Source organism: Tamandua tetradactyla, chromosome 7 (genome assembly GCF_023851605.1).
Source record: "Tamandua tetradactyla isolate mTamTet1 chromosome 7, mTamTet1.pri, whole genome shotgun sequence".
NCBI classification, from domain to species: Eukaryota; Metazoa; Chordata; class Mammalia; order Pilosa; family Myrmecophagidae; genus Tamandua; species Tamandua tetradactyla.
In genome coordinates this window covers 166,543,425-166,561,763 of record NC_135333.1, presented here as the reverse complement: position 1 = coordinate 166,561,763, position 18,339 = coordinate 166,543,425, and the positions used below count along the sequence as shown (strand labels likewise).

The following is an 18,339-nucleotide window of genomic DNA, read 5'->3' as shown; positions in this document are numbered from 1 at the left end:
AACTGTAATCCAGAGATATAGGACCTGAAATGGGATTCTGGAAGCAGGAATAAAAAGAAAGACTTAAGTCTTTTTTGAGTCAATAGGACTGAGTGACCTATTGATCAGATGTGGTCAGTAAAGGAAAGGAAGAGGTCTGCAGTGATTTCCTGCTAATTATGGAAGAAAGTTGAGTTCAGCCTGGGTACACTGAGTGTATGATACTCAAGATATTGTCAGATAGATGGGGACTTCAGAAGAGAGATTTATGGCTAGAGAATCATGAGTACTATTATATCATGGGAGTAAACACTCTTTTAATAACACAAACGGGCCTTACTCTGACAAGTAGACTTCCTACTTGAATACACACACATTATTTCTAGCCACCATTAATTAGCCTAACAGAGTAAGATATTTACTGGATGTACTCATGTGTAAGAATAATCATTATCTTTCAGAGTTTCTCTCTTTTAGAAGCAAATAATTATACCTAATATCTCTTTCATTTCAGGTACTCTTCTAAGCCTTCTGTTATCTCATTAACCCCAAAATAACCCTGTGAGGTAGAACTTTCTGTTACTTCCATTTTACAGATGAAGAAACTGAGGTACAAACAAATAACCTAACTTTCTCAAGGTCACACAGTTTGGAAGCGGCAGAGCAGAGAGATAAACTGTGCCATAATGTCTCTCTCTGATACTACACATAAGAATCATTAAATAACATGTTATGTATCTTTCTGCAGAATTTACAAATAAACTTTGCTGTTAATATTTTGACAGCAAATCCTCCTTTATTAATGCTTCAACTATGATCCCTTTGCATTTAACTTCCAAATCTATTTATCCAACAAAACTTTTCTGAAAACCTCAAATTCTGCATTGTCAGCTCCCTACTGGACTAAATGTTTAATCCGTTCATTCTCTTACTCAATTGTTAAATGCTAATTTACTGAGAACTAGTTTGCCAGTGTCTTGTTAACACTCCAAACTTTGCACATCCAAAACTGAATTCTTTTCTATATTCTGGAGCAACTACAAGGAAAAATCTGAGAGGATGGTATGGTAGCCCATGACAAACTCTGGGTTCTGCCCTGTAACTACTTGTTGAAGAGTGCTTTAAAAACTATTGCTTTTTCCTTTCTTTGCTTTGCATATATGTTATACTATACAATAAAAAAAGTTTTAAAAAATGATCTCTATATCTCTTTCCATTCCCAACACTGTAGTTCTGCTGGCATAGTCTTACATAGCCTTCACTGCCTCTTATCTTCCTACTGCCAGTCTTCTTCTAACCTAGTCTGTGTACTGCTTCTGGGTGAATAATTCTGATAACATCACATCATTTATGTCATTCAATAAATGTTTACTGTGTATCTATTACACACCAGGCACTGTTCTAGGCATTAGAGATACAACAGTTTCTTCTCCTCATGAAGCTCACAATATAGAGTACAAGGCAAGCAACAGAAAATTAAAGATATAAAAATAGGTACTGCAAAGAAAAATAAAACCAAGAGCGTAGGAAATCTGAAGGAAGTGAGGGATGAGCCATGCAGATACCTAGGATAAAGCCTTTCTAGACAGAAGGGCTCACCAGTGCACTGGTCCTTAGCTAGTGAAGACAGGAGCAAGCAGGATAATTCAGCAGTTCGAGAAAGAGATGAGGGTGGCCTGGGCCAGGGTGATGGAAGGGTCTTAAGAGTCCAAACTCCTAAGCTCTTGACTCAGTAATCTTTCCAACACAGCTTCAACCCACACCACCCAGTATTCTAATTCATGCTCCTATTGTACAGCCAAGCGGAACTGTTCAACCTTCTTCCAAGCAAGCCTGGAGACTTTCTGCTTATTAACCACACACTATTTCCAAGACCTTGAAAAGTCCTTGGGCCTGAAATAACACAAGATAGCACGGTGGTCTAGGGAAGATGTCTTAGAGCTAGACTGACCAGGGTTCAATTACCGGCCCTATCCCTTGCATTAACAGGGTTGGTTTCTTCATCTCTAATAATTAGTCTCATTTCTTCATCTGTAAAATAGTCACGGTGGTACTATCCCCTCCGGACTGCAGTGAGACTGTAATGAAGCTGCACCTCTTTGGACTGTAGTGACAGCAGTGATTTATATTACGCATTTACAACAGCAGCTAGCACATGGTAACTGTCACAGACTCGATGGTAGCAAATATCACAATACGACAGGTATAGTCAAATAAAGCAAATAATTTTTGTATCAAAAATCTATGTTTCAAATACTGGTGGTCATTGAGATGGAGGAGTAAGGGGTATGGGATGTATGAGCTTTTTTGATTACTATTTTTATTTCTTTTTCTGGAGTGGTGCAAATGTTCTAAAAATGATCACGGTGAGGAATACCCAACTATGTGATGATACTGTGAGCCACTGATTGTATGTCATGCATAGACTGTATGTGTGTGAAGATTTCTCAATAAAAATATTTAAAAAACAAAACCTATGTTTCATCTCAAGAGCCATTTGAGCCTTATTTTTCTCCTCTGTAAAATAGGAATAATAATATCTAATGCATAAGGTTATTACGAGGATCAACATATCCAGAGTAAACTAAAAACACTTTACAAAAATTAATTATGATAAAAATAATAATGTTTTGATGGATGAATGAAGGATTATAATGACACAATCTCCAAAGCACCTTTACAAAGTTTAATAAATTCACTTTTTTTACCCAGGACTAAAAGCATTTACTAAGCAACTTATAGCACACGGCTAGATGTTATGCATGGCAAATGAAAGACATCTAGAAGTTGTCAACTAAATAAGACATTGCCTATCTAATCTTAAACTGTAGCTGTTTTAGCTGCTCCTCTCGTCTTACTGTAAGCGCAGCAGTTTCGTCTGCAAAGCCTTTTGGGAAAAAGACAGTTCTGAATTGAATCACATCTGCTTTATCCTCATCAAAGCTGGAACTGAACTGCTGAAGATATCGTTCATAGCACTGTAAAAGGGCCAACTTGTACTCCTGAAATAAAGACAGGGCTTGGTTAATATTTCAAAACATCACTCTGCTTATCATTAAGATGAGATACTATTCACAATATCACTGCTGATTATCACTATTACTACCAGTGCCACCACCACCCTTTCCCACATCCGTATTGTGACCGAGCCCAGGCTAAGCAATTCACAGGCCTTATTTCATTTGATTCTCCTCACAAGTCTACTATGAGGTGGAACCATCACAAGCCCAAAGATGAGAATATTCACCATGGCACTGTGAGTGATAGTACCTATAGATACTCAGAACCCAAGGCCCCAGAGTTCAACATCCCCAGCCCACAATAACCCACTGCTCAGTCAGAGTAGATGAAATGCCTGACTGGCCTTGCTTCTCTGATACCTCCAAACCTCAAGGTGGAAAAAAAAAAAAAGAGAAGGAGGAGGAAAGGGGAGGGAAGGGAAGAGGACAGGGAAAGGGAAAGGGAAGGGAAGGGAAGGGAAGGGAAGGGAAGAACAGATGGCGACCTGGCTTGCTCATCTGTAAACACTTTCTGAAGCTGCAGCAGGACAAGTCTAAGAAGCCTGAGCTATGGGCTTCTTATTAGTTCTAGTTCAAATTTATGCTCCCATTATGAAGTAAGATGCCATATTTCTGCAATCCCCAAGGCACAGTTGGCCTGGAGAGTTTCAGGGAAGTGGATGTGAGCAGTGCCTGTGTATATGAGTCAGTCCACAAGCCTCCCTGAGCTTCCTCTCCCTTTACTCTGTCTTCAGGAAAAGCAACCGCACTGGGTGTAAACGGAATGTCTAGTCACCTAACCCCTTGGGAGGCATCCAGAGTCAAATGTTTGTATTTCTGTTAACTTTTTTGTTATTTGTTCTCTTATTAATTCAGAATCTCTTCAGTTGTCATTTCATCCATCTAACAGATTCATACCTAAGCTCAAAACAAGAGCTTTAACAAGATGATCTTTAACATAACTAAAATAAAAATAAAATAAAAACAGTTTCTTAGAAACCAAAGTTACAACTCAAGTTCATTTTCAGGATTATAAGCACCTCAGTGGCCCACTTTCCCATCAGTGAAAAGTAGATGTAACATTTCTTTGTGTTTCTTAAATCAATTTTTAAATATCATCTCAGGGCCTTTCTACCTGAAACATTCTCAACTGTTAGCATTACCAATCATTTCCTTGCTTTATCAACTTCTGATATGCGTTTTCCTTTCTCCTCCTTCCACAAATACCCAGTTCACCAACTGGCCACTCCACAAACAACCTCAAATTGTCCTATTTAGAACCAGCTCCTTATATGGAGGAAAAGCATAAAGCCGGAGGGGAGCTCTCCTTGGAGTCTTCCCAAACCGTTATTTCACTTCACATGAATATAGCTTACAAGTTGGATCTTACCTGACTTTTTCCCTGCAATTTTCCAAAGCCTGTATTCTCAAGTTTCTAAGAACCATGGTTTAATTACATGAGCTAAGATAACTCTCTAATTTGTCAGCAAAAAATAGATCTTAGTTCTTCATTATGAAAATTCCTCCACATCTTATCCTCTATTTGGTAAATTTCCTTCCCAGACCAGCAGGATTAATAAGGTCCAGAAAACAGAAAAGGAGTAGGAAACTGAAGCTGAGAAGTTGAAGGCTGAGAAAACACTGAATACTGCTCCTGTGTGGCCTAAAATCCCTTTGGATAAAACAACTCTGTTCAAGGATCCTAGAGGTGCCAAATAGTCCTACTTCACTTGGAATAATTTGGGCTTACGCCAGAGCCCACAGTATCACCAACTAAAAAACCCAGACGTGGGTGCAGTCTTAACAAACAAGACTACAGGTTCACAAAGACCCAGGCACAGATGCAGATCTAAAAGTAGGGGGTCCAAACTCAGTTTGGAAGTTAACAGTGAGCAAGCAGCAGACTCAGGTGGAGAAAGCGCTATCATCACATTCAGTAAAATATTCAGGGTGGGCTGAAGTCACTGAAATGGGGCGCTGGGAAGGAGGGAGCAGAGCAGCAAGGCCGGAGCCTTGAGGGTTGGCGGCTGGGCAAGTCCAGCTCTGTGAAAAACAACAGGAAGTGGTGTCTGGGGCCTTTGTGCAAGGTGGGAAGCCGATGACTCAGCGGTCCTGCGGGCGCTGCCACACCCCTGCTCACCCCAGGCTGCTCTTGGGCCCAGCCCAGCCAGCTTGCTTTCCCTTCAGGAATTGCTCACCTCTTGTCCATCTCAACTGCAAAATTTAAAAGCAAACTTTTTTGGTTATTGTGCCTCATGAGAATTTTTATTTATTCATTTTTTTTTTCTAGGAAAAAAAATTCAAAACACATGAATAGGAACATCATCAAACAAAAAAATAAAAATAATAATAATTAGCCAAATGAGTTTCATTTTGGCTCTTTTTACTCTGCAGTTACTTACTTTCATTTGACAAAGGTTATCCCCAACCTTCAGAAGCTTCTCATTATAATAGTCAGCTGGCAGCCGGGGGGCATATTTGGTCCAGATAGTAAACAAAGTGGTGGCGCTGTAAAAATTAAAAAACGCTATCTTTAAAGTCAGCAGAAAACTTCAATTAATGAGTACACAATCCTTAAAGATATACTTTGTGCTAAGTCTTTCTAATTGAGCTTTATTGTTAATGTCTAATTATTTTAATAATAAATATTATTATAGTTCAAATAATAGATTCTTACATGCCAAGCACTGATCAAAGCACTTTAGAAGGATTTTTTTGGTTTAAGGTTCACAACAGCCAACTGAGAGGGTAAAGCAGCATCTCAGTGCTGCACTTGACGGAGCTGGAGCTCAGTGTGCAGGCCTCTCATCCACTCCATCAGTACTTCCCTGAGGCGGCTGCTTCATCCACTGCTCTGTCCCTGATCCCAAGAGCAGTGAACGTCTACCACAAGTAATTACTCAATAAGTATGTGCTGAATGATTTTTGCATAGGAAAAAATTTTCTTTGAGCTTACTTTAATCTTTTCTGAGAAGGGTTCCAGGGCTCAAATATCCAGAAGATACACTTAAGTTTATGCTCCCCTCCATCAAGTAAAATAAAAACAAAAAACATACAGCCTTCCCAAAACAGGTTCCAATCAAAGTCTCAAAGAGTGGCAGGTCATTGTTTTATTTTATTCATTCATTCAATTAACCTTTACTCCTTTCCTCTCTCCCGGAAATGATAAATGCCAGGTTTCCTCTAGCTGCTGTCCAATCCTATCTCATAAATTACTAGACAAGGACAAATACTTAAACTTATAACTGAATATGGCTTAGTACTTACCATGTACATATTATAAAATCAGTAAAACAATCTCAACAGACATATGTCAGTTAACTGGGGTAATTAAATGATACTGATTGAGCGACGCTGAAAGGAACAGGGCATTCCTACCTCCTTGGGCTGCTGAATTATTCATTTGGGTAGGAAAATATATACCTCTACTAAGGAATAAGTAACAATGCCAAAGTATAGCAAATCCAGGCCATTGAAGTTTTAAAAGGAAAAGGCTTCTGTTTTGTTCTGGTTTTTCATCTTTTCACTCTTACTCACCACTTTATGAAATGACACAGTATTAGAATAAATACAACGAACCCAAGAAGCTCACCAAGTCTTGCTAGAATTCTTAAATTATATCTACGAAATAGTTAATTCTTCCGAACCTCACGGATGAAATAACGATGACTAGGTTTGTTACTCATAAAAGAAAAATACTGGCTTCGCTGAATCAATCAAGGTTATATAATAAGGAAGTGAGAACTTTTTTTTTAAGTGAACTCTACATACAGGTTAAGACTGTTGATAATGGCTTATATAATGATCAAATAAGAAAAACATAATATATACACTATGTAATGTACATTAACTAAGAAGGAAAAGCTAATGTACTTTGGATTGCTGATTATAGCTGCTGCTGGAGGTTTCAAATGTTATAAAATAGCAAATCATAACTGTACGCAGAGTATCTAAATCTTAGGTGCTCATAACAAAGACATACTTCTTAGCATATAGTGCACTCTAATGACATTGCTGTTATGATCAAAATCTATATTTTAGATATTATGAATTTTTATGCTTATGGGAAGTTCCTGTAGTTATTTAAGACACAAATTTTTATTTAAATAAACAACCATCTTTCAATTATATTATAAAAGCAAATATTAACTCCTGGACTCCTAAATGATCTTCCCACTGCCATTCTTACTTCATCTTGAACCAATCAAGAAAATAATGTTTTAAAACAAAAATCACATACGGTCAATCTCTTGCAAAAAAAAAACAAACATTCAATGGTCTCCCATTGCATTTGGAATAAACAGAGACTTCAAAATAGCCTCTCAAACCTCCCAAAGCCCTACTTTCCCTTTAATTCCACCTCATACCACCCCCACGCTGACCACGCTTTAGCTAACCTGGCTGCTGTCTGTTCCTCCAAAGTACCTGGCTCTTTCCTGTCAAAGATCATCACACCCAGATTCTGGTTCCCTCTGTTTATCTCTCTCTGTCTTGCTGACCCCCAGGCATCCTTCTCATCACAGCTTAAGGGCCCCTCCCCGACCACTCAGAGTAAGCAGGTTACCACTGCATTCTCTTAAAGATCGGCTCATGTCATCTACTTCGGGTACTGCAATCTCCTGTCCCCCACTCCATAATCCCTTCCCCTCTTCACTCCCATCCCACCCTCCTCAACATTTATCACTTTCCAGGTTACCAAAAGTATACTTAGTTATTAGGTTTATTATCTATCTTCCCCTCCAGAATATGAGATCCAAAAGGGCAGGGATTTTTGTTTGGCCCGTTGCTGTATCCGGGTGCGGACTTTTTTTTTCCCCACAAGTAAGAATTTTATTGATTTCTAACTTTATCAGTGATACCAAAACTTCTTCCAAAAAGACAAAATGACATCTTGGAATGTACCCTATTTCTTTTCTGAAAATTTATCATCATGTTAAGATGAAATCAGAAGTGTTACATGAAATTATACATGTAGTTTGAATATCTGCTAACCTTAATCCCAAATTATTTTATTTTGTATTGATCCCAAATAAAACATAAGAGCATAAGGTTGTTTCTGCTTTTTATGCATATTTTGATTAACCTAGCATAATTTTCTATTTAGTTTCGATTGAGTAAAAGAACAAAATTGATTTTTTATATCTTCTTCACTTCTATACATGCTGCCAGTGAGAAAAAAAACAACAAAATATACATAAAATCCCTTCTGTACCTTCTTGTATACTTATTACTTTTAGAAAATGATATCCCATCTTTTCTTCTACATAATCCTCATATACGTCTTATTGATTGAATGGCTAATTAGTCTAAATTGATTTCCCAGATGAAGTTGTGGCAACAAGGAATCCATTTAGTTTATTATTAATTTACATACATTTAATGAAGGACCTAACTTTTTAAACATAAATCGATACAAGTTAGGTATATAATAAGCTCTCTTTTGTCAATTCTTGGTTCTCCTCTTAGCCTGCCTGCAGGATTTACCAGTTGATCACACCTTCCTTGTGGAAACACTTCCTTTATCTAGCTTCTAGTATGCCACACACTTAGTTTTCCTCCCTCCTTGACTACACCTTATAAATCTCTGCTGGTTTCTTATCTCCCCAATCTGTCAATAATGGAGTGTCCCAGGGCTCAAAATGGAAAGAGTATGGTCCAAATTTGTGATCATAAACTTCTGTTTCTGATATTTGCTGACTCTTGGTTAAAACCATGTCTCTATTCTCCTTTCATACAGGGATGTCTGCGGGCTAGAAGGCAAAAAATCTCAGAATTTTTCCTTTCTGGACACAGGTATTTCCTCCCCTTCCGGACAGGGGCCGCTGTATTTTCAGTAAATTTATTCTCAGTTTTGGAGGCCAGAGGTTTGAAACCAAGGACCGTGCTCTCTCTGAAGCCTCTATGGAAGAACCTGTTCCATACCTCTCTCCTAGCTTCTGGCAGCTGTAGGCAATCTTTGGCATTTTTTACTGGTAGTTGTAGGCAATCTCTGGCATTCTGTAACTTGTAGACACCTCACTCCAATCTCCGCCTGTTCACATAGTTTTCTCTAAACTGTCCGGCTCTGTATCCAAATTTCATTCTTCTTATACGGACACCAGTCATACTGAATTTAGGACCCACTTTAATTCAACTCATCTTAAGATGAGTTAAAATCTCATCTTAACTCATTACTTCCGCCAAGAGCCCGTTTCCAAATAAGGTCATATTCTGAGGTTTTGGGTGGACGTGAATTTTTGGGAGACTCTATTCAACCCAGGGCAATGCCTTTGAGAAAGACAAGAACAGCATGGGAGCAGAGTGAGAATTTCTGTGCAGAGTATGCCCGCAAGGAGAATGGCAAGTGTAAAGGTCCTGAGATGGGACTGTGACTGCAGAAAGCTATTTTTCATAATTTATATGAAAAATATAAGTTAAAGCTAGTCATTAGTCTGGTATTCTTTGTCACTTGTCTACTTTTTTTTCAGGCAGGAGAGAGGGAGACCAAGAGTTTAGTTTTAGAAATTTTAATATTGAAATGTACAACATCCAGGCAGAGCTCTTTTGCAGGTAGTTGGACATGTGAGTCTGGGAAGTTAGGGGAGATAAACATTGGGATTCGCCAGCATATTAATTTAAATTGTGATACCTAATGGAACAGCAAAAGAATTAAATGTAGATGAAGAAGAGAAGAGTCCAAAGTATGTGGTAAATTGTTACAGCAGCCCTAAGAAATCAATACTGGCCACTTTTCCTAACCATAGCCCTTGCCTCCCTATTTTAAATTGCAACAACCATCTCAAATTCTTCATCCCCATTCCCAGCCCTATTTTTCTCTCTAGCACTAACTTCCTCGTAAAACAATTTACTTGCCTATGTGTTTAGTGACTGTCTATGCTCATAAAGTATACCCTCTATAAGGGCAGGGTTGTTTAGATCTTTGATTAACTTTATGTTTTCCTCATCTCTCCTAAGTTATCTGATAAATAACAAAATAAATAATAGGTGCTAAATAAATAGCTTTAAAATGCATGAATGAATAAAAACAAGTTACAACTATTTTTTCTTATCAAATGCATGAATGAATAACATAAGATAAAATCATTCATTTATTCTGGTATTGTTTGCCACGTGTCTACTTTCTTAACTGTTTACTTTGCAGTAAATTTGACTGGGAAAGAAAGATGATAACATAAACAAGAAAGAAATTTAAAACAGCTAGTTTGCAGCTTGGGCAAAAACATGGTGACAGAACCAAAAAGAAAAACAAACACAAATGTGCCAAGTCAGTCACAAAATCAAGGAAAAAAAATCACAATATAAAAAGGAATTCAAGTCACATGTTCAAGGATGACATACTTCATAGCATCAAGAACTAACTTCTCTAGGCAACCTCAGTCATTCCTTTTTCTTCCCACACCACATTGCACCCGCAACACGGAAAGTTGTGAAGCAACCCCTGAGGGAGCCAAAAACTTGCTGGCCTAAAGCAGCAATCATGAGACACTCAGAAATAGACCGAAGGTGAGTTACGAAACATTTGTGTTGATTTTTACTTGGATCTGAGCAGGAAGCCGAGATATAAAATTCACTAGGAATCAAAGCTGGGGACAGCGACGCGGCTCCACGCCTTAAACTTGGTTCCAATCTCCAGGGCCCCGGGGCCTGGCGCGGCGGCCACCGCCGGCGTCAACTTTTCCGACCCCAAAACTGGCCCGTGTCCGGCCAGCGCCACGCCTCCGCTTACCAACGTCGCTGGAATTCATGCACTTGGTCCTCTGTGGTCGCTAACGTCTTCTTTCTCTTCATAAAGCCTAGCAGCTCCTGAATCTCCTTCTCGAACGACGCCAGGAGCGGGTTTTTGGCGTCCAGTGGTCCATAAAACACGGCCAGGGGCAGCGAGAGGTCGGGGCAGGTCAAGCGGCGGGGCAGCAGGCTCGGAGAGCTCCCCTTCGACTCCACCGGCGACTTCGAAGGCGACGTCGGGGATGAATTCAGGGTTACCGTCAGGCCTGTGGGCGACACCGACGTGGGAGACACGTTGGAAGGAGGGGTGGGGGAGCCGCCCTGCGCGGCCATGTTGACGCGACCCTAGCCCAGCCTGGAACGCGTGGACACGCGGTTACCTAGTGACCGTCTCGCGGCAACCAGGCGTCCCGCGCGCTTTCCCGGAAACACAGCGGCCCCTGTCGGGCGGAGGAGGAAAGACCCGGGTCCCTTAAGAAAGGATGCTACTGAGTTGTTTTTTAGTTTGTTTGTTTTTTTGCCTTTTAGCCCACTGGCATCCCTGTATGAAATGCGAATAGACAGAGAGCCAGCGAATATCAGAGCCGAAAATTTAGGACCACAAATTCAGGCTACATTCTTTTTCCGTTTTGGCCTGCTCCTCCTCCTCCTCATCAATATGTGCCAGAAATACTCCTAAGCATTTGACGCATGTATCTCATTTAATCATCATACCAGCTTTACTACTTAGGATACTATTAGTATCTCCAATTCACAAAAAAGAAACAAGAAAAAGCTTACGGAGTTCAGTAATGTGTAGCATTGCAGAGTAAAGGTAGCATCAGGACTCAGCCTTACAGCTCCAAAGCCTGTGCTCAAAATGAATAGGCTATGTTGATCCCTTGTCAGATATTTTCCACCAAAAGAGGAAAATATCTGACAAGCCAGTTTAAGAATCAAGTACGTACAGCTGACCCATTTCTTTCCATCTGTTTGTACCTTGAGGTCTGTAACTATAGAAATGGTGTCTGTGTCTAATAATTATGATCACATAATATTTATTCCTCTGCAATCCAGTCTTATCCTAATTATCACTATATTAAAAACTAATTAGCATTTTACTCAACCTTAACCATTGGACATTAATGTATGCTAACAACTTGCAGTGTTAACTCTAAAAATATTTTTTTTCCATTTTAAATAGATTAAACAAGGATTTTAGGAAAGTTTGCTTCTGATGGGGAAACTGCAGTCCTCAGAGTGAAATACTTGGGGACAAGGGAAGTTTTTTCCATGCATATTCTGGGCAACAGTAAAAGTTGTGTTTGTTAATTTAAAGTATGAGTTTCTGACTAATAGGGACACTGTTTTCCTCTTGGATTATGTAATACCAAAAGTCATCTAAGAGGAGGACCAGAAACATTTGATGACTTAGAAAAATAGGTCTTTAACACTGAAAACTGCTACCAGGGCTGTCACACTTAAAAATAAAGACAGTGAGCCAAACACCCTGTGAGCCCAATTTCCCATTTAAGATTAAGAAATTTATTGGCCCATCATCTGATTTCTTTCTGATCTGACCTAATTTCATGCAGGCTCTGTGGACCTGTGCTAATTTCTGAGGCTGGCCTAATATGCCATGGGTACTGTACTCTAATATCCTATGAAGGAAGATGATTATTTTACTCATCAGGGCAGAGAATTATGGGCAGAGAACCTTCTGGCGAGTAGTGAGGTATTGTGGCACCATCATGATGTAGAAATCATCCTTTAATCAACAAAGATTGTATCTCGACTCCAAGTGAGCAATGAAAAATTTTAAAACCATTAAAGAATTTAGACCTAAGGAAATAAATCATCTTTGGGGCATGTATGGAAAATATTGAAGTACTTTTTTAAAAATCAGTGTGGTAAATTCTTTCTCTTTTCATTGTCCCTTTGTTCTCATATTGCAGACTTCAGATCAAAAGCTGGAATAATTTGCAGTTGAGTACTATCTACGCTATTGATGAAAGTGGGAAGAGGATAAAATTAAATGAAAATGTTCAGAGAGAAGGAAAGAAAATAAAAATAAAACAGATGAAGTGTTTTTCCCCTGATCTGGAGGCTTTCAAAAATAACCCACTCATAGGGCAGATAATAACTCACTCATAGGGCAGATACTTATATTTCAAAGTCAACTGGTAGATGATAATGTAACTAATTAAATTCAAATACTTGAATTATGAAACATTCATTTTAGTCATTTTCCTCCTTGCACATACTAAAGTTAGCAATTCTTACCTTTCAATAGTTTTTGGAAGCTTGTCTGAATAATTAAATAAGTAATATATCCTGAATCATCATCGTGATAAGATAGAAGTTTCCATTTTGTACAGTTTAAATTATATTTGAGGCATGTTTAACATTGTAGAGGTGCTATCTTCCTTGTAATGAGATGCAGCTATTACAATACTTTTCTATTTTCTTGTCACTTTGCTTTATTCTTTCCACTGTAATGAAAGAATGGAACTCTGCAGCAATTGTGTCTGACAGGGCTAAATAATGTAAGTAGCTGCCTTATAAATAATGTAAATTGCTGTTTCCTTATAATTAATGCCTTTGTCAGCTGCAGGGATCCTTGTCACAATTCAAGAATCTTTATCATCTAGAGTTACCATCGGAGAAGTCGGAGAAGAATAAATAACGGTAGTGCTCTTTCTACCTAATTTAGTTGTTAATCGTTTGGATTAACCCAAATATATTCATAATAGTGGCTTTTAAAAAAATTACAGTGCTCTGGTCAACCAAGATGGCAGCACAAAACATCCGAGGGTGACTCTCCCCTGCTAGAATCTTTGAATAACTACCAAAAACTGAAAGAGCCATCTTCCTCAAGACTCCAGAAAACAATTGTTGCTCAGTTATTGCAACAAAGGGTTGCAATAAATGAGTAAGTGCTGAAACAAGCTAACCCACCTCCAAAACCAGCAGGAGAATCTTATGGTGTCCTTACTGGCCCCTCCTCCAGGCCCTCCTGGGCACCCCTGGACCCAGCCTGGGCTCCCATTATGGGTCCCTGGCCCTGCTCCACAGGGCATAAAATGTGCATACTGTGGGGCCTGTTCAGTGCCAACCCACCTGGAGTGAGTCAGGAAACTCCTCCCTTGCTCACCCTTCCAAACATGCAGCTTTCTTACAGTAAAAGCAATGTAAGAAGCAAATAACTCAAAGTGGTCTAGGGTAAAGTAGTAACTGCTTTAACATGTACAAAACAAACAAGAGGGAGAAAAATCTATTTCATAGGGAGTGGAGGGGCATTCGTATTCCTGTAAATGGGGGAATTCCTAAGACCATGAGTGAGTACAAGCCCAAGGCCATACCCAGGCTCAGAGTAAGTGGAGAGGGTCCGGCGTGTCACTTTCACTTCAAGCCAAGCTTCTCCCCAGGGGGGATAACCTCTGAACGAGAGCATCAGCTGACACAGAGCCAATTTGCAAAAACTGTGAAAGATGCTTTTTGCATTGGATTATTTGTTTTTGTTAGCTCTCCACATTCAAGGAAATCTCTGTCATATCACTAGCTGGTTAAAAACTTAAGAACAGACAGCTCAGAGACTAATTCCCAAAGTCAACATACTAAAATATAAAAATATACACCCAGCCCATGTATTTTTCCCACCAAAAAAAAAAAAAAAATCAACAAATGGTGCTGCAATAATGGGATATTCACATGAAAAAAGGAATGAAATGTGACCCCCACCATACAGCATATATAAATATACATAAAAATGTACAATGTGCCACAAAAGATTATAAGAAGAAAAAAAAGGAAATGATATCCTATGCAAAGGAAGAAGATAAAAATCCAGAAGACATCAACAAAGAAGACCAGACTTTGGACATAATGGACAAACATTTTTTAAAAAAATGATTTTCAATGTGTTCAAAGAGAAAATGGAAAACATGGAGAAATATCTAAAGTTATTAGGAAAACAATGAGTGAACAATAAGAAAATTTCATTAAGCGATAAAATTTTTTTAAAGGAACCAAATAGAAATACTGGGGTTTAAGACCACAATTACTGAAATGAAAAATTCCCTAGAGGGATTCAACAGCAGATTAGAGCTGGCAAAAGAGTCAGTGAGCATGAAGCAAATAAGACAATAGAAATTATTCAGGCCAAGAAATAAAAACAATAAAAATTCAAAAAGGAAACAGAACCTAAGAGACCTGTGGGGCATCATCAAGCATACCAGTGAAAATACTATGGAGGTCCCAGAAGGAAAAGAGAGAAAAGGCAGAAGGAAAATTAAAAAACACAATGGCAGGAAGCTTGACAAATTTAATGAAATACATGAATATGCATATCCAGGCATCCTTATAAACCCCAAGCAAGATAAACTAGAAGAGAATCATGCCCAAGCACATAGTAGTCAAACTGTCAAATGCCAAAGACAAGGATAGAGTTCTGAAAGCTATAAGAGAAAAGTAACATTTTATGTATATGGAAGTTCCAATAAGATTTGTGTTGATTTCCTACAAGAAAACATGAAAGCCAGAAGCAACAGGATATAATATTGAAGGTGCTGAAAGAAAACAATTACTTACGAAGAATTTTATATCTGGTGAGACCGTCTTTCCAAAATGAGGGAGAGATTAAAAAGTTGTGAGAATTTGTCACCACTAGCCTGCCCTATAGGCAATGCTGAAAGGACTTCTTCAGAGTGAAGGGAAAGAACACTAGACAGAGGACCAAAGTAGTACAAAGACATAAAAACCGCCAGTAAAGGGAACCATGTAACTAATTATAAATGCCAGTACTCTTATACTGAACTTTTTGGTGTGTAACTCTACTTTTTACTTCTTACAGACTCTAAAATGCAAGTGCATAAAAAGTCATGGGCGGGCCACGGTGGCTGAGCAGGCAGGAATGCTTGCCTGCGATGCCAGAGGACCTGGGTTCGATTCCCAGTGCCTGCCCATGTAAAAAATAAAAAATAAATAAATTTTAAAAAGTAATGATAAACCTATGGTTTTCATTGTACAATGAATAATAATATAATTATAACAAATACAACCAAAAGGTGGGGGATGGAAGGTGTGATGGTTAGGTTCATGTGTCAACTTGGCCAGGTGTTAGTCCCCAGTTATCCAGTCAGGCCAGCACTGCCCTAACTGTTGCTGCAAGGACAGTTCATGGGCTTAAATCATCAGCACACAGATTGCGTCTATGGCTGATTTTAACTGCAGGCAGCTAAGAGAAGTGTCCTCCAAAATTAGTGATGTTTAATCTAATCAGTTAAAGGTTTTAAAGGAGAAGTCAGAAGAGAGACTCTCTCCTCTTCAGCCAGCCTCTCTGGGGGAATTCATCAAAGGGCTTCATTGGCATGGCCAGCTAGCAGTATGCCCTATGGAAGTTGGACTTGTGTATCCCCACAGCTGCATGAGATACTTTTATAAAATCCTATATAAAATCTTTTATAAAATCCTGTTGGTTCTGTTTCCCTAGAGAACCCTGACTACTGCATAAGGATATAGGAACATCATATGTGTAAACTAATGATGGTAATTTAATATCAAATCAAACATAATTGTTACAGATTTAGGAAGTTAAATTTTAGCCTTATGATAGCCACAAAGAAAATTTTGAAAAAGATATACAGAAAGAAATGAGAAAGGTCTCAAAATGGTACAGTGCAGAAGCCAAATTAATATGAAAGTAGGCATTAACAGAAGAATTGAGGGACAAAAGAGGTATAAGGCTTACAAAGAAAAATAGCAAAATTCCCACAGAAAGTCTTTCATTATCAATAGTTACTTTAACCGTTAGTGGATTAAATTCTCTAATCAAAAGAAAGAGAGTGGCAAAATGGATTTAAAAAGCATGGTCCAACTACTATTTACAAAGGATTAACCTTAAATGCAAATACACAATAGGTTGAAAGTAAAAGGATGGAAAAGATATATCACGCAAATAGTAATCAAAAGAGAGCTGGGGTAGCTATACTAATATCAGATAAAATAGACTTTAAGTCACAGACTATTTGAAGAGTTGGAGAAGATCACAATATACTGAAAAGGGGGGCAATTCAACAAGAAAACAGTAAAAAATAGAAATATATATCCACCTAATAGCAATGCCCCAAAATAAATGGAATAAATATTGACTTTTGAAGGAAAAATAAATACTTCTACAGTAATAATAGGAGACTTCAATATACCACTTTCAGTATTGACAGAACATCTAGACAGAAGATCAATAAAGAAATATGGAATATTTATTTAGAAGACTTGAATAATAGAAGATTTTAGCAATACTCTAAACGAACTAAACCTAACAGATACATATAGAACATTTCACCCATCAGCAACAGAATTCATATTCTTCTCTAATACACGTGGGTCATTCTCCAGGGTAGACCATATGTTAGGCCACAAAAACTCAATAAATTAAAAATACTGAGATCATAAAATATATGTTATCCAGGCACAAAGGAATGAAGTTGAAGTCAATAACAGAGAACTAGAAAATTCACAAATATGTAGAAATAAAATAATGCACTCTAAAAAAACCAATGGGTAAAAAAAAAAAGAAGAAGCCACAGGGAAATTAGGAATAATTCAAGCAAAAGAAAATCAAAACACAATATACCAAGACCTAGGGGATGCAGAAATTCAGTGCTGATAGCAAAATTTATAGCTCTAAATGCTTACATTGAAAAGAAGAAACACTTCAAATTAGAAGCCCAACTGCACATGTACTGGATCTTAAACAAACAAACAAAAAGAACACACAAACCACAGTGAGCAGAAGGAAGGAAATAACAAAATTGGGGTAGGGCTAAATAAAGGACAATAAAATAACTATAGAGAGAATCAATGCAATAAGAAGGTGGTTCTTTGAAAAGATCAATAAAATTGCCAAAACTTTAGCTAGACTGACAAAGAAAAAAGAAGATGACACAAATAATAAAATAAGAAATGAAAGGGGGGCATTACTACTGGCCCCAAAGAAATAAAAAAAGAATTATACCAGGATACTATGAACATCAATATGAATAAATTAGATAAGCTAGATGAAATGGACAAATCCCTAGAAAATCACGAACTATCTACACTGACTGAAGAAGTGAAGAGATTGAAATCACTAATCAAAACCCTCACAACAAAAAATCCCATGACCAGATGACTTCACAGGGGAATTTTTCCAAGCATTCTAGGAAGAATTAACTCCAATCCTTCTTAAACTCTTTCAAAAAATTGAAGAGGAGGGAACACTCCCTAACCTATTCTATGAGGCCAACATCATCCTAATACTAATGTCAGATAAAGACACCACAAGAAAAGAAAATTATAGACCCTTATAAATATAGATGCAGAAATCCTCAATAAAATACTAGCAAACCAAATCCACGAGCATATTAAAAGAATTATGCACCATGGTCAAGAGGGATTTATCCTAGGGATGCAAAAGGAATTCAACATAAAAAAATAAATTAATGTAACACAACACATTGACAGAATGAAGGGAGAAAAACTGATAATCACTTCAATTTATGCAGAAAAAGGTATCTGACAAAATCCAGCACCCCTTCTTGATAAAAGCATACAGAAAACTAGAATAGTAGGAAATGTCTTCAACATGAAAAAGGGCATATACAAAAAAAAAAAAAAA

At 38.0% G+C, this 18,339-nt stretch overlaps 1 protein-coding gene across 1 annotated transcript in view; it reads right to left on the bottom strand.

The window, feature by feature from the left end:
- The window catches only part of CFAP54 (cilia and flagella associated protein 54), a 335,670-nt gene extending 324,570 nt beyond the window's left edge, over positions 1–11,100 (bottom strand). The window contains exons 1-3 of the mRNA XM_077111714.1: positions 10,705–11,100; positions 5,381–5,486; positions 2,838–2,981 (exon numbers count right to left, since the gene is read on the bottom strand). Coding sequence (XP_076967829.1) covers positions 2,838–2,981; positions 5,381–5,486; positions 10,705–11,036 — 582 coding nt within the window. The 5' untranslated portion in view covers positions 11,037–11,100. The remainder of the gene's footprint in view (positions 1–2,837; positions 2,982–5,380; positions 5,487–10,704) is intronic.
- Between the last annotated feature and the right edge of the window lie 7,239 nt (positions 11,101–18,339).